Source organism: Macrotis lagotis, chromosome X, assembly GCF_037893015.1.
Source record: "Macrotis lagotis isolate mMagLag1 chromosome X, bilby.v1.9.chrom.fasta, whole genome shotgun sequence".
Lineage (NCBI taxonomy): Eukaryota > Metazoa > Chordata > Mammalia > Peramelemorphia > Peramelidae > Macrotis > Macrotis lagotis.
The window spans coordinates 280728025-280755379 of NC_133666.1; the positions used below are offsets into that span (position 1 = coordinate 280728025).

At 36.8% G+C, this 27355-nt stretch overlaps 1 protein-coding gene across 1 annotated transcript in view; it reads left to right on the top strand.

Moving 5' to 3' along the window:
- OXCT1 (3-oxoacid CoA-transferase 1) overlaps window positions 1-27355 on the top strand; it is a 175950-nt gene that overhangs the window by 17528 nt on the left and 131067 nt on the right. Inside the window, exons 4-6 of the mRNA XM_074200456.1 lie at window positions 5558-5693; window positions 20929-21078; window positions 25623-25729. Coding sequence (XP_074056557.1) covers window positions 5558-5693; window positions 20929-21078; window positions 25623-25729 — 393 coding nt within the window. The remainder of the gene's footprint in view (window positions 1-5557; window positions 5694-20928; window positions 21079-25622; window positions 25730-27355) is intronic.

Below are 27355 nucleotides of genomic sequence, written 5' to 3' on the forward strand. Positions count from 1 at the left end.
TGATCTTAGCAAAAATAGAACTAATTTAAAAAAACCTCCCTTTAAAGTACCATAAACAATGAAATTTTATATATATATATATATGTATGTATATATATAAATTTGATAATAGATCTCTTTGCTCAGATATTATAGGGCACTAAATCAAATTCATTTAAAAAGTGTCATTCCCTAATTGATAAGAAATCAAGGGATATGAGGCAGCACAGTGGATAGAGTGCCAGAATTGAGTTCAAATCCATCCTGAGACATTTTCTGGCTATGTGACCCTGGGGAAGTTACTTAACCCTGCTTGCCTCAGTTTCTCATCTGTAAAATGAATGGGGAAAATGACACTGCAAACCACTCTGATACCTTTGCTAAGAAATTCCAGATGACATCATAAAGAGTTGGAAATAACTGAAATGACTGAACAATAATAACAGTAATTTTCAGAAGAAGAAATCAAAATTATTTTTAACCATATAAAAAAATTCTAAATTACTATTAATTAGTAAAATTTAAATTAAAACTACTCTGAGGTATGCTTCACACCTACCATAAATGACAAATGTTGAAGGGGATGAGGGAAAATTGGTACACTACTAAACTGTTGGAGTTGTGATCTGGTCCAACCATTCTGAAAAATTTGAAATTATTCCCAAATGTCCATAAAACTATGCATAAACCCTTTGACCCAGAAATACCTTACTAAGTCTGAACCCGAAATAGATAAAAAAGAAAATAGACTATATATGTATAAAATATTTAAAGCACTTGTTTGTGATGGCATTAGAAATTGAGGGGATATGGGGCAGCTAGGTTGCGCAGTGGATAGAGCACTGACCCTGGAGTCAGGAGTGCCTCAGGTCAAATCTGGCCTCAGACACTCAATAATTACCTAGCCGTGTGGCCTTGGGCAAGCCACTTAACCCCATTGCCTTGCAAAAAATAAACAACAACAACAAAAAAGAAATTGAGGGGATACCCCCAAATTAGGGAATGATTGAACAAGTTGTGAACGCATATGATTGTGATGGAATAGCATTGTGATATAAGAAATGGTGAAGGAGGAAGAAAAAACACATGACAAGACCTATATGAACCCTTGCAAGGTGAAGCAAGAAGAACTGAGAGATCACTGTGCACAGTAAAAGCAATGTTGTAATGATGATCAATTGTATCATACTTGACTACTCTGATTAAGACAATGACCCAAGACAGTGCTAAAGGAGTCATATTGAAAAAATTCTTTCCATCTCCAAAGACAGAACTGATGAACACTAAGCGCAAATTGAAGTATAGTTTTCTCACTATCAAAAAAATAAGAGTTCAGATTCTATTTTATTAGTATTATTATTTTTATAATGACATGCAAAGGTAGTTTCATCCATTTGCAGATTTATGAGTTCCATGTTTTTCTACTGTCCTCTCTTTCCTCCCCCTTTCCCTTGGCAGCTAACAGTCTGGTAAAAGTTGTACTTGTACCATCATGCTTAACATATTTCCATATAAGTCATATTGTGAAGGAGGAATTAGAACTGAGGGGGGAAAAGACATGAGAAAGAAAAGTATGCTTTGTTCTGCATTTAGATTCCATAGATTTTTTTTTTGTTGTTGTTGTTGCTTGTATATTTGTTTTCCTGGATGTGGATGTCATTTTACCTAAAAGGTCCCTCCCTCAGGGTTGTCTTTGATCACCGAATTGTTGAGAGGAGCTAAGTCAATCATAGTTGATCCATCTCAGTGTTGCTATTTATATGTATAATGTTCTTCTCATTCTGCTTGCTTCGTTTCTACATCAATTCATGCAAGTCTTTCCAAGCTTTTCTGAAGTCCTCCTGCTCATATTTTTTTTTTTTTTTTAGATTTTTCAAGGCAATGGGGTTAAGTGGCTTGCCCGAGGCCACACGGCTAGGTAATTATTAAGTATCTGAGGCCAGATTTGAACTCAGGTACACCTGACTCCAAGGCCAGTGCTCTTATCCAATGAGTCACCTAGCCGCCCCTTCATAATTTCTTAAAGGATCATAGTATTCCCTAATATTCATATATCATAACTTGATCAACTATTCCCCAATTGATGGATATCCCCCTCTATTTACAATTCTTTGACACTGCAAAAAGAGTTGCTATAAATGTTTTTGTTCATGTGGGGTTTTTCCCATTTTTTTTATAATCTCTTTGGGATACAGACCTAGCAGTGTTATTGCTGGATCATAGGTGATGCATAGTGTGATTGCCCTTGGGGCAGAATTCCAATTTGCTTTCCAGAAAGGTTAGATCATCAACTTCTATTTTTAAATGTTCTTTTCAATTGCATTATTATAGTCATCATGTGTTTTGTTCTCCTAGTTCTTTTTTTACTGCACTCTACATTCTTTCATACAAGACTTCCTATATTTCTTTGAATTTCCTGTTTGTTTTTTCATTTCTTATGGAATGATAATATTCCATTACATTTATACATCACAGTGGTTTTTGCTACCATAAAAGTGCTGCCTATAACTAGACTCGTGCAAATGTAAATCAGTCTCTCTCTCTCTCTCTCTCTCTCTCCTTTTCCCTCCCTCTCTTTCCTGTCATTTTTCTCCCTCTCCATCTCTTTCTGGTGTTTTTAATTCTCTCCCATATTCTCCCCTCTTCTCTCCTTTCTCCATGTCTCACCCTCCTCTCTCAATCTCTCTTCCTTCCCTCTGTCTCTGGTTCAGCTTTGGTGTTAGTATATCATATAAAAGCTATCATTGTTTCTACTAACACTCTTACACATTTACTTCCCAGCCTTGATGGAAACCATACCTCCCCAGGATCAGATCAGCCTGGTGCCATCGTGAACATCATTGATTTCCTTCCTAGACAACATTCACCCTTCAGTCTTTGGATTCCAAAAACCTAATTGTCGGAAGCATGAATTGAGTAGAGTCTTTGGTCTGATTTTGGGGAGAGAAATTGGACATATAGCAGTTTGGTTTCCAAGCACGTCAGCTTTTCTTTTCTTCTTTTTCAATCCATTTTAAGCTTCATTTCCCTAGGATGGGACAAGCCAGAATAGTTCACAAAGTCAAAGACCTATCTAAGAGGGTCCTTAAGGTTTGTGGCTCAAATTTCGAGGTGGACACCCACTAGATGACCATTAGAAGGGGCAACTCCAGTTTTCCAAATTATTAATTTTTTGAGAAATTTTCCCCTCCAAGTCTGTCGCTAGTGTTGTCCCTGTGGTGCTAGGATTTATAGCTCATTGTTTGCAATAATGCACTTTAAGGTTCCTGTTGGCATTGTTGCAGGGATCTATAAACACTAAATCCATCTCTTTTCTCAGATGCCATCTCTTTTAGTATCTTCCACATTTGATGCTGAACATCCCCTTTTAAAAACTATTTTTCTTTAAATTGCATGATACTATGTTCTTATTTGTCTAATTCCTTTTTCTCTTGTTTTTTGGGGGCTTCTATCTTCTGTACCTTGGGTGAGAACTTGGGTGCTGTTTCTTTCATTTTTTACATTTACTTTGTTGTAGGTTTTATGTTGTTTCCCTGCTTCTATTTTTAAACTTTCTCCATTTCTTGTAAAATTTTCCATGTTTCTCTGAATTCCATGTTTACTATTTCTTCTGATATGCCATTGAATTGATTGATTCTATCTTTTTTTCAAATTGGACAAGTTTATAACTAATTGATTTTGCCTTATAACTGCCTAAATCAGTTCTTTGACTCTGAACTTTATTCAGAAATTTTGTTGTTCTTCAGTGAGTCAAGTTTAGAAATGATGATGATGATGTTTGTCCTTTATTCTTGAAGACTATGATGTCAAGGAGGTGATGCCATGACATGCAAGTGAATTGGATTTGAGTGAGGGGGATGCTAATTAGCACAGCTAGGTGGTGAAGTGCATAGAGCACTGGCCTTGGAGTCAGGAGGACTTGAGTTCAAATTTGAACTTAGACAATTGACAATAACTAGTATTGTGGGGCAAGTCACTTAACCCTGATTGCTTGGTAACCAGGGCCATCTCCAGTTGTTCTGACTTATATTTGGCCACTGGACCCAGGTGACTGTGGAGGAATAGGTGGGACCAGTGACTTAGCCCGCTCAAATCCAGTTCACATGCATCACCTGGCATCACCTCCCTGGTGTCATAGCCTTCTTTAAGAACAAAAGACAAAAATTGTAAAATTCAAAATAAATAAAATCTTAAAAAAAGAATGAAAGACAAACATCATTAAATTTAAAAATTTAATTCTACTAATCACTGTTTTATTTTTGCCTCAAAGAAATCTGCTATCTTGAAGGATATAGCTGATAGCAGGGAGTCTGGTTTTCTATCCAAAGAAATCTTGTCCACTATCTCTTCCTTGCAGGTGGACTCAAACAATGAATGTATCTTAGTCACAAGAGGGAAGGAGGCTGTTGATAATCTCTTATTCTCAATTTTTTACCAATCGTATTAGCCCCCGTGCCTCACCATTCATGACATTTTAGATCTTTTAACCAATCATAATTTTTGTACTCCCTAAGTCCCATTATTTATTTTGGACTCCCCAGAACTAGAAAAGGAAGTGGTCTTACCATTTGGCCTCAGTTTTGTTGTTGTTAAGTCATTTCAGACTCCTCATGATCATTAAGGTCTTTGGGGACTTGTCCAGTCCTAGAAAAATGGAGCTTAAAATGGGTTGAAATAAAATAAGAGGAACACTTAGAAGCCAAACTGCTGTCCATCCAGTTTCTGTCTCTTCCCAAAGCCAGACTGAGGACCCAAGCCCATTCATGCTTATGCTGAGCTAGGTTCATCTCTGGCATCCAAAGTAGGAAAGTTTGGGTTTCCTTGGCAAAGATAATTAAATAGTTTGCTATTTCCATCTTCAGCTCACTTTACAGATAGGCAACTAAAGGCAAGCAGGGCAAAATGACTTACCAGAGTCATACAGCTAGAGTATCTGAGGCCAGATCAGAAGTCAAGAGATGACTCTTCTTAATTTTAAACCCATCATTCTATCCATTGCTCCACCTAGCTGTGCCTCGGTGATGTTGTTATTGGATTGTTTTTCCCTTGTGCCCAATTCTTCGTGAACCTGTTTGAGTTTGTCTCAGTTTGCCTTATTTTAAGGTGAACATCATATTATACCACTTTTTTCTTCTTTTGCTATCTTCATAAAATGTAATATAGCCTTAGATACACCATGTATTTTTTGAAAATGAAATAAAAATAGTGTTATTCAGTCATTTCAATTGTGTCTGACTCTTCTTCACCCCATTTGAAGTTTTCTTGCCAAATACACTGGAGTGGTTTGACATCTCCTTCTCTAGTTCATTTTATAGATAGAATTGAGGCAAACAGGATTAAGTGACTTTTCCAGAGTCACACAGTTATTACATGTCTGAGATCAAATGTGAACACAGGGCTTCCTGACTCTAGGCCTGATACTCTATCCACTTCCCCACCTTGCTGTCCTAAAAAATAATAAAGTCCTGATGCTTTTCTTTTTTTGTGTACAAAGGTAGAATTCACTGTCAGAAAGTCTTGTGATTTACAGATAATTTATAAATCCATTAGTTTAAAACAGGCTTTCTTTTCCTTATAGTGTTGAAGACTTTGGCTTGGGTCTTTTACTTAAGACTAAGCAGATAAAACGCATGATTTCTTCTTATGTGGGAGAAAATGCAGAATTTGAACGGCAGTACCTAGCTGGTGAATTGGAAGTGGAGCTCACACCACAGGTAATATGATTTCTTTGGGTCATGAAATATTTGTCATCTGTAACACTGATTTATTTAAAATGTTTGTTTTATTTAAAATATGTGATTTATTTTAAAATTTGTGTTTTCTGAGGGGCAGCTAGGTGGCGCAGTGGATAGAGCACCAGCCCTGGAATCAGGAGTACCTGAGTTCAAATCTGGCCTCACACACTTAATAATTACCTGTGTGGCCTTGGGCAAGTCACTTAACCCCATTGCCTTGCAAAAAAAAAAAAAAGTTGTATTTTCTACATACGATTTTGTGTGTGTGAGAAAATATCATTTTCTTTAGCTAAGAAACATTGCTTAAGGATTAGCATTTTGTCCTCTTCTGCTTACAAAGAGAATCAGGGTGGCAAATTAGATCCAGAACTGGTCTTGAAGCCAGGAAGATTTTGAATTTAAGTCCTGATACATAATGGCTTTTTGGCCTAGGAAAATCACTTAAACTCTCATGATTTAAGTAACTCTTTTAAGACTCTTAGCTGTAGAATTGGTTCTGTGTGGGACAAATGCCACTTAAATAAATTTAGGAGATCTCTCAAGGTACGAAGAGAAGGCTTAATTCCTTTCTCCAGGAATGGGCCACAATCAATTAAAGAGATTGAGGCAAAAGCAAAAGACCCAAGAATCACATTTACCCTAACTGGATTCCCACCCTCCACTGACCCACCCTCTTTAATGAAGAATGTGGCTTTACAATCTATACAGGCAAACTAATCTAGGAAAAAAGAGCATAAAATTCAAACCAAAACCAGATTATCTCTTTAAAGGAATTAAATGATTCTCTGGACATCAACAGATAAGGTGAGGTCAGTTGACTCTTCAACAATATCCCAGAAGTTTGCTTTGTCAAGGGAGGAGGGGCACATAGTTAACCAAATTCATTCTATAATATTTTACTGAAGAAATCTCAAACTTTATCCCACTCAGTGCTGACCTGCATGGGCAGAGAGAGCAGTTTCTCATTTGGGAGTTCTCTCTATCAATAAAGTCAAAGATCTAGTCCTTGTCCCTTATGCTTATAAAGTATAAACTTGGGGCGGCTAGGTGGTGTAGTGGATAAAGCACCGGCCTTGGAGTCAGGAGTACCTGGGTTCAAATCCGGTCTCAGACACTTAATAATTACCTAGCTGTGTGGCCTTGGGCAAGCCACTTAACCCCATTTGCCTTGCAAAAACCTAAAAAAAAGTATAAACTTGGGGAGATATGCCTGTTCACAATTTTATGCTTCTGTTATTTTATGTAATATGTCATTTTTGATGTCTGTCATATGCTAGGAACTTTGACAAGCTGCCATAGTGTTTAAAGGTTATTTTAAAAGTAAATTTACAGAATATTTTTAGATGACTGATTTTATTATGTATTTAAACAATTTGCTGCTATTTTCATACATGATTGCCTAATAAATTCAAATATTTGTCATAGTTTAGGGTAAGTTTTATAGTGTATAAGGACCTTTGAATCTTTCTTTCTGGAGACCATGCAGAGTATATTGATCCATGTTGGATAAAAACAGTCTACACACTGAGTTGGCAGTGAATATATGGCAGAAACATTTTTTTAACATTAAAAAGAGAAACATAACATTCATGTTTTGCCTGGGGATTATATATTTGGGAGAGTAACTATTTTTGCTTAAGGATAAACCAGCTTACAAATAGCTGCAGCTGGTCTATTTTATGGTGTTGCCAAATGTACTTTACAAAATATTGTACTACCAATAGAATCATCCTACTCTGCAGAGCTTTCCTTTCTAACACCCCTCAACCTCCAGCTTCTTATCAGTAAACATTTATTAAATATCTGCTTTGTCTCAGCCACTTTTCTGAGGTCTACAGATACAAAGAAAGGCAAAAAGCAGTCCCTGCCCTCAAGGAGCTGTCAATCTAAGACAAAGACAACCAATTCAGTAGACCTCGTAGTGGTCAATTCACTTTTGAATAAGTTTTTTGTATTCTCCTCTGTTCTTTACACTGGTGGAATGCACACATTTTTATTTTTCTTATTCTCTTTAGACAGTCTAAATCTCCCCATTTCAGTCTTATATCCTATATATAGAATATTGGTCTTCTGGAGAATTATTACTATGTATAGTATTGCCACTGACAAGTTTTTATACATGTCTGAGAAAAATTTAGATAAAAATCAACTCAGCTGTTAGTGATTACAGCACTGACCTTGTGCAAATAAAGACCTTTCTGGGTCCTCCTTGGGGGCTGAATGGTTAGTTACTTCATGTGGTTTCACATTCATGCATGGTGGTGAAAGAGAGGAAGGAAGGAAGGAAGGAAAGAAAGGAGGGAAGGAGAGAGGAAGGGTTGGAAGAAGGAAACTAATAGGAATTTATTGAGTACCTATTATGTGTCTGGCATTGCTGAGCTATTTATGTGTCAGACTTAAATATCTCATTTGAACTTTTCAACAACCTTGGAATGTAAGTTCTATTATTATACCTATCTTACAGTTGAGGAAACTGAGGCAAACAGATAATGTAACTTGTCCAATGTCAATAATAGTAAGTATCTGAGACTTTGATTTTCTGGACTCAAGGTCCAGTGCTCTCTGTCCACTGTACCACCTAGCTCTGGAAGGAAAAAAATGATACCTGTTTAACCTTGATCAAATTAATTTTCCTGAACCTCAGTGTCTTTGTCTCCAAAATAGGTAATTGGACAAAATAGCTTCTAAGGTCTTTCTAGTTCTAGTTTTCTGATCTTATAAATTGAAATACCCATTTTTTCATCAAGACATTTTAATTGTGTCTTTCTCTTCATGACCCCATTTTGGGATTTTCTTGGCAGAGATGCTGGAGTGGTTTACCATTTCCTTTTGCAACTTGAATTGCAGAAAAGGAAACTGAGGCAGACAGGGCAAAGTGACTTGTCCAGGGGCACACAGCTATTAAGTGTCTGAGGCTGGATATTAACTCATGAATCTTCTGATTCCAAACGCAGTGCTCCATCCATTGCATCATTTAGCTGTCCTGATATATTCATAGAAGTTGTCAGCTGAAAGCAAAGCATACTAAAGTAAAGGATATTTAAAAGAAAACTTTGATTCTTCATCTTGTTAATGAATTTTAATAGAATGATTTATTTAGAGGAAATTGAAGACAGAGGAGCAGTTTTGGGTAAAGGCTAAAGAGTTTTCTTTGGAGTCATAGTCAACTGTGTTCATGTCCTGCCTCTGGCTACTCACTATTTGAAGTTGGGCAAATCATAAAACGTGTCTGTCTTGAAGATGAAAAGCAATTCCTCTTTGTACTTTGGTGTGGAATACAATGATAAATTTATACATCTGAGCCAAAAACATTTTTTAAAGTCTTGGCTACTTAGCATACAATGAACTTTAACAAATTAAAATCCCCCTGCCAGAGGTATTCCCAGAGCTATCTTTAGTTGTTAGTTAGAATGGGACCGTATTATCTTGGTGTTTTTATTTCAGAGGGACCAAAACGTCCAGGCCCAGAACACAGACTGTCTCCCAGCTTGGCTTCCACATTGTCTAAAATTCTAGCTATAACTTGTTACTTAAGGTTAAAGATTTGAAGCCATCAGCCAAAAGAAAAATGGATTATTTGTGAGAGCCAACATCCTAACTTGTACTCAACTTTGCATGTATTCCACTCTGATAGTTATAGGACAAATATATTTTGATGTCAGGAAGGGGGTCAGGTAATATTCAGAACATAGGGAGTTATCAAAGAGAACAGCCCTGGGCAAAGAAGTTTTTTTTTAAAGATTTTATTGGAGTTTTGAGTTTTACAATTTTTTATCCCAATCTTACTTCCCTGCCCCCCCCCACGGAAAGCAATCTGTCAATCTTTATTTTGTTTCCATGTTGTAAATTGATCCAAATTGAGTGTGATGAGAGAGAAATCACATCCTTAAGGAAGAAACAAAAGTATAAGAGATAACAAGATCAGACAATAAAATAGCTGTTTTTTTTTTCTAAAATAAAGGGAATAGTCCTTGAAATTTGTTCAAACTCCATGGCTCTTTATCTGGATACGGATGGTATTCTCCATCATAGAATAGCCCAAAATTGTCCCTGGTTGTTGTATTGATGGAATGAGCAAGTCCATCAAGGTTGAACATCACCCCAAGTTGCTGATAGGGTGTACAGTGTTTTTCTGATTCTGCTCATCTCACTCAGCATCAGTTCATGTAAATCCCTCCATGCTTCTCTGAATTCCCTTGCCTCCTGGTTTCTAATAGAACAATAGTGTTCCATGACATAATATACCACAGTTTGCTAAGCCATTCCCCAATTGAAGGACATTTACTTGATTTCCAATTCTTTGCCACCACAAACAGGGCTGCTATGAATATTTTTGTACAAGTGATGTTTTTACCCTTTTTCATCATCTCTTCAGGGTATAGACCTAGTAGTGGTATTGCTGGATCAAAAGGTATGCTCATTTTTGTTGCCCTTTGGGCATAGTTCCAAATTTCTCTCCAGAAAGGTTGAATGAGTTCACATATCCACCAACAGCGTAATAGTGTCCCAGATTTCCCACAACCCTTCGAACGATGATCATTATCCTTTCTGGCCATACTGGCCAGTCTGAGAGGTGTAAGGTGGTACCTCAGAGAAGCTTTGATTTGCATTTCTCTAATAATTAATGATTTAGAGCAATTTTTCAAATGGCTTTGATCTCCTCATCTGTAAATTGACTTTGCATATCATTTGACCATTTGCCAATTAGGAAATGGCTTTTTGTTTTAAAAATATGAACTCGGTTCTCTGTGTATTTTAGAAATGAGTCCTTTGTCACAATCATTAGTTGTAAAGGCTGTTTACCAATTTACTACATTTCTTTTGATCTTGGTTACAGTGGTTTTATCTGTACAAAAGCCTTTTAATTTAATGTAATTGAAATCATCTAGATTGTTTTTGGTGATGTTCTCCATCTCTTCCTTAGTCATAAACTGCTCTCCTTTCCATAGATCTGACAGGTAAACTAGTCCTTGATCTTCTTATTTGCTTATAGCATTGTATTTTATATCTAAATCCTGTAACCATTTGGATCTTATCTTGGCAAAAGGGTGTTAGGTGTTGGTCTAATCTAAGTTTCTTCCATAATAACTTCCAATTTTCCCAGCAGTTTTTATCAAAGAGAGAGTTTTTATGCCAGTATTTGGACTCTTTGTGCTTATCAAACAGTAGATTACTATAATCTTCTCCTGCTTTTGCACCTAGTCTATTCCACTGGTCTACCACTCTATTTCCTATCCAATATCAAACAGTTTTGATAAGTGATGCTTTATAATATAATTTTATATCAGGTAGGGCTAAGCCCTCTTCTTTTGCACTTTTTTCATTAAATTCCTGGAAATTCTTGACTTTTTATTTCTCCATATGAATTTACTTACAATTTTTTCTAATTCATTAAAGTAATCTTTTGGAATTTTGATTGGTAGGGCACTAAACAGGAAGTTTAGTTTTGGTAGAATTGTCATTTTTACTATATTAGCTCTGCCTACCCATGAGCAGTTGATATTTGCCCAGTTATTTAAATCTGATTTAATTTGTGTGAGAAGTGTTTTATAATTGTTTTCAAAAAGTTTCTGAGTCTGTCTTGGCAAATAGACTCCCAGGTATTTTATATGGTCTGATGATACTTTGAATGGGATTTCTCTTTCTAGCTCTTTTTGCTGTGTCTTGCTAGACATATATAGAAAAGTTGAGGATTTATGAGGGTTTATTTTATAACCTGCAACTTTGCTAAAATTGCTAATTGTTTCCAGTAGTTTTTTGGATGATTTCTTGGCATTCTCTAGGTAGACCATCATGTCATCTGCAAAGAGTGAGAGTTTTGTTTCTTCCTTCCCAATTTTAATTCCTTCAATTTCTTTTTCTTCTCTAATTGCTGAAGCTAATATTTCTAATACGATATTGAATAGTAGTGGTGATAGTGGGCATCCTTGTTTCACCCCTAATCTTATTGGGAATGCCTCTAGCCTCTCCCCATTGAATATAATGCTTGTTGATGGTTTCAGATAGATACTGCTAATTATTCTAATGAGCAGTCCATTTATTCCTACACTCTCTAGTGTTTTTAGTAGGAATGGATGCTGTATTTTGTCAAAAGCTTTTTCATCATATATTGATATGATCATATAATTTCTGATAGATTTGTTGTTGATATATTGAGTATAATAACAGTTTTCCTAATATTGAACCAACCATGCATTCCTAGGATAAATCCTACTTGATCATAATGTATTATCCCAGTGATAACTTGTAATCGTTTTGCTAAGATTTTAAGAGTTTTGCATTTATATTAATTAGGGAGATAGGTCTATAATTTTCTTTCTCTGTTTTAACTCTTCCTGGTTTAGGTAACAGCATCATATTGGTTTCATAGAAAGAGTTAGGCAGTGTTCCATCTTTTTCCTATTTTTTTCAAAGAGTTTATACAGAATTGGAACCAATTGTTCTTTAAATGTTTGGTGGAATTCACTTGTGAATCCATCAGTCCCTGGAGATTTGTTCTTAGGGAGTTCAATGATGGCTTGTTGAATTTCTTTTTCTGAGATAGGGTTGTTTAGATATTTAATCTCCTCTTCATTTAACCTAGGCAACTTATATTTTTCTAAATATTCATCCCTTTCACTTAGATTATCAAATTTATTGGCATAGAATTGGGCAAAACAATTTTGAATTATTACTTTAATTTCCTCCTCATTGGTGGTGAGATCACCTTTTTAATTTATGATACAAGCAATTTGTTTTTTTCTTTCTTTCTTTTAATCAAATTGACCAGAGGTTTATCAATTTTATTGTTTTTTCATAAAACCAACTTTTGGTTTTATTTATTAATTCAATAGTTTTTTGCTTTCAATTTTATTAATTTCTCCTTTAATTTTTAGCATTTCTAATTTGGTATTTAATTGGGGATTTTTAATTTTTCTTTCTCTAATTTTTTAGTTGCATGTTTAGTTCATTGATTTCCTCTTTCTCCAATTTGTTCATGTAAGCATTTAAAGATATATAATATATCCCCTGAGTGTTGCTTTGAATGAATCCCATAGGTTTTGGTATTTTGTTTCATTATTGTCATTATCTAGGATAAAATGGTTAATTCTTTCTATAATTTGTTTTTTGGTCCATTCATTCTTTTACATGAGGTTATTCAGTTTCCAATTGGTTCTGGGTCTATATCTCCTTGGCCCAATATTGCATATGACTTTTATTGCATTGTGATCTGAGAAAGATGTATTCACTATTTCTGCCTTTCTGCAGTTGATTATTAGGTTTTTATGTCCTAGTACATGGTCAGTTTTTGTATAAGTTCCATGTACTGCGGAGAAAATGGTATATTCCTTTCTATCCCCATTCAGTTTCCTCCATAAGTCTACCATATCTAGTTTTTCTAACAATATATTTACCTCCTTAACTTTTTTTCTTGTTTATTTTATGATTCAATTTATCTAGATCTGAGAGGGGGAGGCTGAGGCCTCCCACTAGTAGAGTTTTGCTGTCTATGTCTTCCTGTGGTTCTTTCAGCTTCTCCTCTAAGAATTTAGATGATATCCATTGGGTGCATATATATTCAGTATTGAAATAACTTTATTGTCTATGGGACCTTTTAGGAGGATAAAGTTTCCTTCCTTATCTCTTTTAACTCTATATATTTTTGCAGCTGCTTTGTCTGAGATAAGGATTGCTACCCCTGCTTTTTTACTTCAGCTGAAGCAAAACATATTTTGCTCTAACCTTTTACCTTTACTCTATATGTATCTCTCTGCTTCAAATGAGTTTCTTGTAAGCAGCATATTGTAGGATTCTGGTTTTTAATCCACTCTGCTATTCACTTACATTTTAAGGGAGAGTTCATCCCATTTACATTCAAAGTTATGATTCCTAATTCTTTATTGCCCTCCATGCTATCTTCCCTCTGTTTGTATTCCCCCCATCTGTATTCCCCAGTATTTTATTTCTGAATATCACCCCCTTCAGTGTGTTTGCCCTCCTATATCACCCCCTCCACTTTCTTTCCCCTTTCCCTTTTCCCCTTCCCTTCCTTTTGTTAGTTCCCCTTTTTTTCTCCACTCCCCCTCTCTTTTCTCCATCTCCCCTCCCCTTTTGCCCTTTTAATACTTGAATGATTAGATGTTTTTTAAGTTAACTAAGTATGTATAAATTGACTTTAAGCCAAGTCTGATGAAAAGATGATTCAGGTGTTTCTCATCTCCTCCCTTCTTCCCTTCTATTACCATAGGTATTTTGTACCTTCTTAGTATAATGAGATTTACCTTCAGTCCCTTCCCTCCTCCTGTCTCCTTCCTGTCCCCCTTTTTAAGGGGTAGTGTTTTTTAGATCATTCTGAGTCATAGATAATTCTGAGTATCCGTCATTTCTAGTTAAGTTTTATCTAATAGAGTTAAAATTCTTGGGAGTTATTAGAGTCTTTCTCTGAAGTAGGGTTAAAGCCAGTTACATCCCATTGGATGGCAGTCTTATGGATAGGTCATGAATGTCCATCACTTCTGGCTAGGTATATTCTCTCTGTTAGAGTTACAGTTCTGAAGATTTATGAGAATCTTTTTTCCCCATGCTGGGATATAGCCAGTTTCAACTTATTGGATAGCAGTTTTTTTTTCTTTTACCACCCCCCCTTATTTTTTAACCTTTTCATGTGTCTCTTGAACCTCCTGTTTGATGTCCAAATTTTCTATTTAGCTTTGGTCTTATCATCAGGAATTTTTGGAATTCTTCCATTTCATTAAATGGCCATCTTTTTCCCTGGAAGAGAAGGCTCAGCTTTGCAGGATAGTGGATTCTTGGCTGCATCCCAAGCTCCCTTGCTCTTCCAAATATCTCCTTCCAGTCCCTTTGATCCTTTAATGTTGATGCAGCCAGGTCCTGTGAAATCCTTACTGTGGCTCATTGATATTTAAATTGTTTCTGGCTGCTTGCAGGATTTTCTCTTTTATCTGATAGTTCTGGAATTTGGCCACAACATTCCTTGGTGTTTTCATTTTAGGATCTTTTTCTGGAGAGGATCCATGTATTCTTTCAATAACTACTTTGCGCTCTGGTTCCATATCAGGGAAATTTTCCATCACTAGATCCTGTAATATTAAACCCAGTCTTTTTTTTCTCTTCAATGTTTACAGGAAGTCCAATAATTCTCAGGTTGCCCCTCCTCAACCTATTCTTGAGGTCAGTGGTTTTGCTGATGAGGTATTTTACATTTTCTTCTATTTTTTCTATTTTTTGATTTTGTTTAACTAACTCTTGCTGTCTCATGTAGTCATTAGCTTCTGTAGACTCCTTTTTTTTTTAGGGAGGAATTTTCTTCATTAACCTTTTCCAACTCCTTTTCCAATTGGTCAGTTCTACTTTTGAAAGAGCTTTCCATTTGACCAATTGGGGTTTTGATAGAATTTTTTTTTTGCCCATTTGAGGATCTGAGAGAATTATCCTCATTTTGTATTTGTCCAATTGATGATGTGAGAATTATCCTCATTTTGTATTTGTCCAATTGAGGATCTGAGAGATATATTCTCATTTGTTATTTGTCCAATTATATTTTCTACAGATTTATTTTCTTGTTGCAAGGCGTTAATCTTCTCTTGGGTTTCTTTTTCCAAATTTCCCAATTGATTTTTAAACTCCTTCCTTATTTCTCCAAGGAAGTCTTTCTGTGCTGACGACCAGATCGTATTCTCCTCAGAGGTTCTAGGTCTCTCTCAGTTAGGGTCTTTTTCTTCCAAGAATTTTTATATGGATCCACCATATAAACCATATGACCCTTCTTCATTTTGCTAAGATCTTGCATTGGGGAGGGAGCTGGTTCACAGGGGCTTGGGATCACTAGAGGCTTTACTCACTGAGTGCAATTTCTCTGACTGGCCAGTAGGAGGTGCTGGTTGCTTTCTCTGGAGTCTCTGTGACCTTGATTGAGGTTTTCTTCTTTAGCTTGAAGGCAGGGATTGAAGCTATTGAATCCTTTTGCCTTCAATCAATGGTGGATTTTACCCTGGCCTGAGGTCATTCCTCAGCTGGGCTGGTTCTTCTGCTCACACACCTGTGCCTGAGGCACAAATAGTCTGCAATTGTTTGTTCTGGGAGAGGCCTCAGAGGCAAAGGATGCATGGACTCAGAGTTCCTTAGACCAGAGGAACCCAAGGATGGTGTCTGCAGCTCTCCTGCACTGGAACTCTCCCCCAAACCCTGTTGGCAACCTCCAGAGGGTCAGCACTGACACCAGTGCTTCTGCTCCCTAGTTAACTGAAGCCCGCATGGTTTAGCCCCACCGCTGATCCAGCAGGTCCATCTCTTAGACCCTCAGACTCCCGGCTCCAATTCAGCCACTAATCTGGCTGATCCGGGCCTGCCCCAGAGCCCAGACTCACCCTGCCTTGATTCGCCCAAGGCTGCTGTGGGAGACAAATCCTGAGGTAGATGTTCTTTCTCCTGGCTTTTCTTTCTGGGTTTTGTGTGTCAGATTTCTGTTTAGAGGTTTGTTTCATGTGATAGATGGGGAAGAGATCAGGAGACTTTAGAACTGTTCCTGTCTTCTCTCTGCCACCTTGACTGGAAGTCCCAAAGAAGTTCTGGGAAGTGAAGAAGTGGTTAATAGTTAGAAGTTAAAGTTGAGAATAATGTTATGATGTCTTAGAGCAATGACTCTTAGATTTTTCAAGGCAATGAATGGAGTTAAGTGGCTTGCCCAAGGCCACAAGGCTAGGTAATTATTAAGTGTCTGAGGTCGGATTTGAACCCAGGTACTTCTGACTCCAAGGCCGGTGCTCTATTCACTGCGTCACCTAGCCGCCCCAGCAATGACTCTTAAACTGAGGTCTCTGAACTTGTATTTAAAAAAGGTTCTGATAACTATTTCAGTAGAGTTGGTCTCCTTGGGAATTCTATGTATTTTTTTTTATGCATTTAAGATAACTATTCTGAGAAAGGAATTCATGGACTTCAGCAGAGTGCTACAACAATCCATAGCACATAAAAAGGTTAAGGACTCCTGGTAGATGTTGAACGCTTGAATTTCAGTGTATTTGACATTCTCTCATGATATCATTGTGGTCTAAATTGATTGTGGTTTTTTCTGTTCAAGAGGACCAAAATGACATCATTATGTTGGGATCAAGGTGATGTTTATCCTTCATTTTAGAAGTCCATGACATGAGGGAGGTGATGCCATGACAAGCATGTGAATTGGATTTGAATGAAGGGGTTCTGTGCTTGGTCACCAGGCTCACCTTCTCTTCCAGAGCCATCTGGGTCCTGACCAGAAATGAATTAGGATGTTTGGAGATGGTGTTGGATGCAAGGCAGGCAGAGTTAAATGACTTGTCCAAGGTCACACAGCTAGTATCTGAGGTCAAATATGAACTCAGGTCCTCCTGATTCCAGGGTTGGATATATCTCTAAATCTGTGAATCCCACCTTTCTTTTGAACTCCTACAATTCCATTCCACTCATAGAGCACAGCATCACTTTTGATGTAGGTGCGCCATTCTGGGTTAGTGTCTCCCTTGTCTCACAATCAAGAAGTTCTTCAGATAGGCTCTGAGAGTCCTTGTGTTACTTCTTCTGACCTCCATGGAGCCCTGTGTGAATTTTCTGTAAAATAGTCTTTTTGGGCAACAACATGGCCATTAAGGGTTTGAACTCTTGGCAGTTCTGCTGAAGAAAGGACTCCTCAGTGTCTGGCACCTTATCTTGTCAGTATCTTCACTCTTCCTAAGCTGGAGAGGGTTGAATGACCTGGATCAAAAACTGTCATTCATGAATCAATGTCGTCATGAAGCTCCACTAGAGGGCCCCAGGGATTTTAGTATTTCTTATTTTACTGTTGTTCTCCTTTGTTCTTTAAGAAGGCCATGATGCCTGGAAGGTGATATCATGTCATGCTGGTAAATTGGATTTAAGTGAGGTAGGGCTGTGCAAAGTCACCAACCTGGCTTTCTATTCCAGAACATCTGGGTCCAGTGGTCAGACATGGATCAGGATGACTGAAGTTGGCCTTGGATGCAGTGGGACATCTTGGACTTTTTCAAGCTAAGCACTTTTCTAGGTCACAGTTTGAGACAATGCCCATTCAGTGATTAAGCCTGGGTGAGAGAGAGAAGAGGCTGAGAGTGACCAAGATGAAGACAAGATTAATCCTTATCTGTTTTGCATGAAAATGGAGATGCCTTAACTTTTGATCCAGCGATACCTCTACTGTGCCTGTACCCTGAAGAGATCATGAAAAAGGATAAATACATCACTTGTACAAAAATATTCATAGCACCTCTGTTTATAGTGGCAAAGAATTGGAAATCGAAGGGATATCCATCAGCTGGGGAATGGTTGAACCAATTGTGGTATATGTAGGTGATGGAACACTATTGTTCTATTAGAAACCAGGAGGGATGGGGTTTCAGAGAAGCCTGGAAAGTTGTGCATGAACTGATGCTGAATGAAGTGAGCAGAACCAGAAGAATGTTGTACACCCTAACAGCAACATGGGGGTGATGACCAACCTTAATGGACTTGCTCACTCCATCAGTGCAATAAGCAGGGACAGTTTTAGGATACTTGCAATGGACAATGCTATCAGTATCTAGATAAAAATTATGGGGTTTAAACAAAGACCAAAGATTATTACCTTCAATTCTTAAAAAAAAAAAAAAAGTCATCTTATGTACTACATAATTTTGCTATCTAATATTTTTTTCTTAAGGATATGATTTCTCTCTCAACACATTCAGTTTTGATCCATGCATAGCATGGAAGCAATGTAAAAATTATTAGATTGCCTTCTGTCAGGGGGAGGGGAAAGGGAAGGGAGGGTGGAGGAAAAATTATAATATTCAAAACCTTACAAAAATGATAAGTAGAAATTACTATTTTATATAATTGGAAAACAAATAAAATATTTATATAATTCATAAAAAAGAAAATGGAGATGCCAGAAAAATCTCAAACAGGCAGCAATGATAGATTAAACTGAGATATTTATAAAATGCTTTGCATAACAAATTATTATTGTTATTATAATATTATTATTATTATTATTATTATTATTATTATTGGTAAATATTTAGACCTATACTTGACTTGAAAAAAATGGCTACAGGTTGTCTCAAAAGTTTTAATGCAGTTTTCTTGAGCTTGGGGCAGGAAAGACTGCTTTTTCTGAGTTCAAATCTTGTCTTAGACACTGACTGGCTGTGTGATCCTGAGCAAGTCACTTAACCCTGTTTGCCTTAGTTCCTCATCTGTAAAATGAGCTGGAGAGGGAAATGGCAAACCACTCCAGTATCTTTGCCAGGAAAACCCCAAATAGGGTCATGATGAGTCAGACATGACTGAAGAAACAACTGAACAATACAACAATAACACTTTTAGCGTGCTATATAAGTTGTCACCTATTTGATTACACAATTAAAGGGGGAAAGATCTGGGGTTTTTTTGCAGGCCAAATGTTCAGCAAGGAAGCCAATTTGATCTTAGATGACATTAAGAATGGTAGAATGTCTCCCAGCAAGGACTTTGTCAGTCCAGTTGTTCTCTGCTTTGGTCAAAACATGAGGGCCATCTTTTGGGAAGAATGTGCTAAATTAGGACAGTTCCATAGCTGCCCACCTAAAATTGTGAAGGAACTGGAGACTGGACCATAGAAAGAGTGACTGAAGGCTGAGGGACCTATGGAAATATTATGGATTGTGTGTATGTCTATGTTTGGATTTAAAAAGTTAGAGTCTCCCTGAACATATTATATGTATGATGTATTACTGAAGAGTGATCTCTACTAGAGTGAGTGAGTTTTATATTATATATATATATACATATATATATGTATACATATATATGTAATTTTATTTGATCTCAGTCACTTATTAGCTATGTTAATATGAGTTAGTCTGTCGGACCTCTGTTTGCTTTAATGCATTGGAGAAGGAAATGGCAACCACTCTTGTATCTTTTCTAAGAAAATGCCATGGACAGTATCAATTGGCACAACTGAACTACATGGAGGAATTAGACTTGTTCCTTGGCCCAAGTGGGCAGAACTAGGACTGGGGATGGAAGTTTCAGAGAAATAAATTTCAGTCTAATGTAAAAAAAAAAGCAAAACCCAAAAAACTATTGAGTATTGCTATTAAGTAGAGCTGCCTCAAAGTACAGTGAGCTCCCTCAGCAAGTAGCAGATTCCTTCTCCCTATATACCCATCCTGTGGGACTGGGAAGACTTATTACCTGAAGGACAGAGCAGTTCACCCCAGGGAGCTTTGAAAGGCAACTTTTTGCCTCCTGAAACAGAGATCTCCTACACTGGTTCTGACCAGGCAGCAGGTGACCCAGGAAATAAGTTACTGGACCTGAGTTCTGGTTCAGCACACATTTGTTAGCTAAGTGACTTTGGAAAGTCACTTTACCTCTGTCAGTCTCAGTTTTCTTATCTTTAAAATGAGAAATGGTAATACCTACCTTCCAAGCTTGCCATGAGGAAGTGAGACAATATTTGTAAACCACTTTTTAAAAACTTCAAGTGATATATAATTGAATTGTTATTTTTACTGCTATTTCCTTCAGTTTAAAGCTAATCGTTTTGATACTTTACATTGCCAAACCATTGTTTTAAAAATATACATAATTTATCCTGTATCTATAGAGTGCAGAGTGCAATAAAGGTTTGCTAATTATCTAGTTGATATTGTCAACATAGGGAAAATTTTAAGCATTTAAACTCAAAGTGTTTATATGTTTTAAAAAAGTTAAATGAAGGGGCGGCTAGGTGGCACAGTGGATAGAGCACCGACCCTGGTGGAGTCAGGAGTGCCCGAGTTCAAATGTGACCTCAGACACTTAATAATTACCTAGCTTTGTGGCCTTGGGCAAGATATTTAACCCCATTGCCTTACAAAAACCTAAAAAAAAAGTTAAATGAAGATTTGTATAATGTTAGTAGGAAAACTAGAAGTATGAAAGCAGAAATTATGAATATGAAAGTTAATAGAAACCCCCAAATAGATACCAAGTTTGAATTAAGAATAGAGTGCTTTTAATGGAATAGAATTTTTTTTAAATTGCTGTACATTCAGAGCATGTCAAATGCTAATGAATAAAGTTATTGTGCAATTTTTTTTTGTTAGTAAGGTTAGGGAAGACAAAAGTCTGATTCTATAGATAAAGGGAAATTCACAGAAGAGTGACCAATAAAGCTTGCTTAATGCCTCATGTTGGTTCTCACCTACAGGGAACACTGGCAGAGCGAATTCGAGCAGGGGGTGCTGGAGTCCCAGCCTTCTTCACCAGTACAGGCTACGGAACACTGGTGCAAGAAGGAGGAGCGCCCATCAAGTACAACAAAGATGGCAGCATTGCAATTGCCAGCCAACCAAGAGAGGTGAGAGGAACTCTAGTCCAAAGGCGTATGGGATCCCATTCATCTTAGAAATGGCTTCTATTAATACATAGGGTAAAGGAGTTGTAACATTACATTTTATTTGTAAGCTTAAAAAGGAAAACATGTACGTTAGGTTGAAAGGGAATAATTTATTATGAAGCTGGTGAAATTTCTAGCTAAACCCCAGTATCAAATGTTAGTTTTTACATTTTAATAATTTACTGATGGCTCCACTGACTGACTTTTCAGTAATTCTGTTCTAAAAAGTGCAAAATATACATATCATATATGTATGTATATATGCATTTTACAGAGATATGAATCTATCTATATACACATAGGTATGGATATATTATTAAGGAAACTACAGAACAAGCCTTGAATTTGGAATGATAAGACTTGAGTTCAAATCTCAGCCCATTCATTTCCTAGCTTTTTGAGCCTGGTCACTTCATTGCTCTAAGAGTTGGTTTCTTAATTTGTAAAATATGGATTTATTCTATAGAACTCATTTCACAGTGATGTTGGAAGGAACAAGTTAGAACACATGGAAAGTTCTTTGTAAACCTTAAGTGCTGTGTAAATGCAAGTTATTGTTATTTAGAAACTAGGATATAGTAATAAGAAGTAGAATATTCTTAAACTGTCCAAACATGTCAGTTTGAATGAAGTCACTTAATTAATCCATAAGTATTTATTATATGCCTACTCTATAATGATACTTTATTGATGCTGAACAGGTTTATGCTAGATATAGATGATTGATATATTTATACTTGAGAATAGAAGAGAGAGCTAAGTTGTACTAATTAATAAACATTTATTGTTTGCCACAAGCCATTTGAGTTTTATCATTTTATCATAATTATGCTCAAAAATTTCTCTTATTTATATAACCATATATTAAATATTATATATTTATTTGTATATAGGCCTTTGTAAACCTTAAGTGCCAAATAAGCATGTGAAACAAGGATCAAAGCTCTGGCTTTGATGATGGAAACATCTGCATTCAAATTCCGTCTCAAACACTAGATGTGTGATCCTGGGCAGATCATTTAACCTCTGTTTACCTCAGTTTCCTCAAGTGTAAAATAGGGATTATGATGGGAGGTACCTCAAAGGGTTGTTGGGAAGATCAAATGAAATAATATTTCTAAAATACTTAGCATATTACCTGGCAACTAGTTGCTTTATAAATACTCATTATTTTCCCTTTCCCTCTCATTTGTAAATCGAGAGAGTTGGATTCAACTTCTGAGGTCCCTTCCAAGGGTGAATCTATACTCTTATGATCATTTAAGAAAAATATTCAAGTGTATATTTATTTGAGATAAACAGGATCATGAGAGTCTCTAGTTCTGATCTTTCCCTGTCTTCAAATTTTTGAGAATATGCAGAGAGAAAATTGAGGTGGGTGTAGAGTCAGCCAAATCTTCTGGGCTTTTTTTTTTTTTATCCAGACCCACTTTTCCTTTAATATCTTTATCATCTGTTGCCTCTTGAGGATGTCCATTCTCCTCTTCAAAAGAAGAGGGAGTGATAAAAGAGAACCAAGTAATTGAACCTTAACCCCTGCCATCAAAAAGGTGACCCCTTTCCCCTGGGTCCTGTTCCAATCTCCCCTCCTCCAGTCCTACCTAATGAGACAATAGAAATTGCAAAACAGGTTGAAATCAGGAGACTTAAATTCTGAGCAGTTGGGATATGGATGGTAGGGTTTTTCCTAAAAACTAGAAGAGCAGGACTAAAGGACAAAAGACTGATTCTGTATACATTATATTTCATTGAATACAAAAGATAACAAAGATGTGGGCATCTGAAAAGTGACCTTTGTTATTTTTTTCCTTTCCTCCCATTTTTGAGACTCTTCTCATCCCCAAACCCCAACAACCTAACTAAAGACCTTAGAAATTATATTTTGGGGCAGCTAGGTGGCATAGTGGATAAAGCACCGGCCTTGGAGTCAGGAGTACCTGGGTTCAAATCCGGCCTCAGACATGTAATAATTACCTAGCTGTGTGACCTTGGGTAAGCCACTTAACCCCATTTGCCTTGCAAAAAAAAAAATTAAAAAAATTAAAAAAACTATTTTTAACCCCCCCCAAGAAAAATCAATTAGCATGCATTTATTAAGCACCTACTGTTTGCCAGACCTGAAGATACAAGGAAAGCTGAAAGACAAGTCCTCATTCTCAAGGGACTCAGAATTTTGTCCTTGCTTCTGGGTTGGGAGATTCTGTGGGGGCCAGGGAAGAAGAGCAAGCCTGGTTTGAATCCAGACCTAGAAAAGGAAAAAGAGGTCCTATCCCTATGTCAATTTGAAGAAAAATAATAAGACATGTCTTTGGTGGATTGGTTCTGATGAAGATTCTGGGTTCTCCCAGAAGCAATAGCTGCAAGAAGAATAAAAGATAGACTGCTGATCCACTCTCTTCCCTGGGACTAGTCTTCTCTTGCCCTTTTCTTCCTTCCTACACAACCCTCCCTCCCTCATAATCTTACCCCTCTTCTGCCCTCATTTCTACTCTCCATCCTCTATCTCTTTTGGTTCTTGAGCCTCTTTTCAGGACTATAAGAGCTCCCCCCCCCCCCCATTTGGGGAAGTCTGAACTCATTTCCCCATAGAAAAAATGAACAACCAAAAAAACATTATCTTGAATAGATCCTCTACCTGGCCAAGTTACTTAAATATTTTAACCTTAGTTTCCTCACCTTTAAAAGGAGGATACAGGAGCACCTTCCCAGTTGTGAAATTCAAATGAGTTAACGTGTGCAAAGAACTTACAAATTTTTCTTTTTTAGGTTTTTTTTTTTTTTGCAAGGCAAATGGGATTAAGTGGCTTGCCCAAGGCCACACAGCTAGGTAATTATTAAGTGTCTGAGGTCGAATTTGAACTCAGGTCCTCCTGACTCCAGGGTTAGTGCACTGCACCACCTAGCTGCCTCAGAACTTACAAATTTTAAAATGCTAGGTGATACAATACCTGACCTGGGGATCAGGAAGAGCTGAGTTCAAATGTAGCCTTAGACACTTGGTAAACTCTCTTTTCCTGGGCATGACCAAGTCACCTTACCTCTCTGCCTGCTTTCGCATGGATAAAAAAGGGGATCATAATAACATCTGCCTCTCAGGGTTGTTGTGAAGATTAAATGAGGTTATAATTGTTAAGTGTCTTGCTCATAGTAAGTTATTGTCATTTTATTATTACATGAATGCTACTATTACTTTGTTTGGGACTGGAAGCCTAAATCATATTTTGTCACATTTGTTTCAATAGGAAAAGATTTTTCATGGTACTGACAAAAGAGTACTGGGTTAAGTGTCAGGGTGCCTAGATTCTAAAATCTGTCAAATTTCTTAATGCCCCAATAATAATAATATCAATAAAAACCAACAATTATTTTGCACTTGCTACATGCTTTGTGAAATGCTTGACAATTTTTATCTCACTTGATCCTCCTAAGAATTCTGGGGGGGGGTGGGTGCGGTTATCCCCATTTTGCAGATGAGGAAACTAAGGCTAACAGATATTAAATGACTTTGCCAGCATAATGGAGCTAGTAATTGTCTGAGAGGAGATTTGCCAGATCTTCCTGGCATTCTATTCACTACCCTACTTAGCTGTCTCAGGACTTAGTTTCCTCATCTGCAAAATAGGAATGAGTGATTTCCTAAAAACAATAATAGTTAGCATTAAATAGTGAAGTTTGCAAAGCACTTTACATGTAAAACTAGGTAATGCAGTGGGTAGAGCACCAATCTTGTTGTCAGAAGGACCTGAGTTCAAATTCATCTTTAAACACTTGACACTTACTAGCTGTGTGATTTTGGTCAAGTCACTTAACCCTGATTGCATTACATCCAGGGTCTCTAGTCATCCTGATTCATACCTGGGCACTGTACCCAGATGGCTTCAGAGGAGAAAATGAGGCTGGAGACTTAGCACAGCACCACCTCACTCAAATCCAATTCATGTGCTTGCCATGGCATCTCCTCCCTAAAGTGATAATTTTCTTCTTGAACCAAGAACAATAAGGTTCTCTCCAGTCCTAAATTTATGTTTGTGAGGAAAGTTCCAAGCAATTGACTTACAAAGAAACTTGACAGTGATCTCTCATCTCCCAAATGTTCCAGCACACCTGGGGAGTTGTCATTTGTCCCAGAGTAGTTCTCTCTACTCAGAATGATTTCCAGCAGAAAAGGTTATTTTTATGAACCTAGGCCAACCAGAAAATTAAATCAGTTCAATTTTATTCTCAAAAATGTATCCTGAATTCTGTCCACTAGGTGGTACAGTTGGAATAGGAATGTCTGAAAAACTGTTTTATTCCTTTAAATGATAAAGTAGGAAGATGGAGTCAGGGAGTTCAAGGAAGAAATAGTGTTCGGTTTTCATTTCTCAGAGCAACACCATAAAAATGAAGGGAGGCGTATAACATTAATATATTTTCTTAAAAATAAATTGTAGAAAGTAATTAGATCTTGTATGGGAATTAGAACTAACAGTATGACCACTATACATGCATTTTATTTCTTGCAGGTGAGGGAGTTTGGTGGTCATAACTATATTTTGGAGAAAGCCATTACAGGTGATTTTGCCCTGGTAAAAGCCTGGAAAGCTGATCGTTCAGGAAACATCATTTTCAGGTAGTATTTATGACTAATGGTGGTGGTGGGGATGATGATATATGTTTTGGAAGATATTTCTATCATGCATATTTTGATTACAATTCAAATTCATATATTTACTGAGTGCACTTTTGAGAGTTATCAAGCTATCATTTTGGAGAGCATGGTTCAGTTTTAAAGTGCCTTAGTTATTAATTTGATCATCTTGGGTAGTATAATGAATAGAGTATTGCATCCAAAGTCAGGAAGATTTCTTCCTGATTTCAAATCTGGCCTCAAAACACTTAATGTGTGACTCTGAGCAAGTCACTTAACCCTGTTTGTCTCAGTGTCTTCATCTGAAAAATGAACAGGAGAAAGAAATGGTAAGCCACTCCAGTATCTTTGCCAAGTAAAGCCCAAAGGGAATGAAGAAGAGTTGGACATGACTGAAAAATGACTGAACAACAACAAAAGTTATCTCCTGGTTTTTTATAGATAGGTCCAGTAGATAGAAAACTGTCTGACACATATCAATTATGTGACATTATGGAGCAAGTCTTTTAATCTCTCATTGCTCTATGCAACTATCTTACTAGATTACAGAGGAGATGCTAAACTGCATTGGTAATTTCCTCATTTGGACATTCCTGTACTAATCCAATTTCAAGTCTAATTTCTATCCCTACACTCTGATAGTTTGAATACACAGTACATTTGAACTTCAACAAAACCAAATAAAATTATCTTTTGTATTCAAAATGTATTGAATACTAAAAATATCAATGATTTTGTCTGTTTATATTCCTTTTTGCTGATTTTAATCACAAACTTTTTGTTCTTTTGCATATGGCCATCATGAATTGTTTTAACTTCCAAATTGATGATAATGGCCAGTTTGGTAATGAACCTCACCAAACTTGTCCATTCTGGCCCTTAGACAAGGGACTTTTATTCCTATCACTGGGCTTGTTCTCAAAAGAATGACAAATTTGCATCAAACTTATCTTTGAACAGTCATCGCTTCTACAACATAGTTGGAAAAAATTGTTGTTTGTTCTTGGTTCTCAAAGAAGACCATTCAACCTCAACTGATAGATAGACCATGAGAGAAGGGGATCCTACTAGAGGGATCCCACTTAGACTCTCTAAGAGTTAGGAATTATTGCCCTACATTGAGTTTAAGGTTCCTAGTTCTGTACTCTAGAATCAAGCACAAAAATACTAATCTTTTCATATGACAGCTCTCCCAATATTTGAAGACAGTAGCCATGTCTATCCCTTCCTCAACTAGTTCCTAGTCCTTTTCTCTGATCATTGTATCCCATTGTTTATAGTTTACTCCAAACCCCGTTCACTCTGCTTTGGGTGATCTCTAATGGAAAAAAGTCTTTTCTAAAATTTGATTCTTAGAAATCAGTTCACCAGGAATTATTATCTATTTTCTGGACTATATTTTTCTTAACACAGTCTAATTCTCATAGCATTTTTTTGGCTTTTGGATCATGAAAAAACAGTGGAACCTTTTCATATGAATACTATCATCTAAACATGCCTCTTTGCTAGCTTATGAAGTTGAAATTTTTAAGCCTAAACATAGGACTTTATACCCTTCTCTCATTTCATCTTCCTCATTTTGTTTGCTCATTTTAGCCTATTGAAATC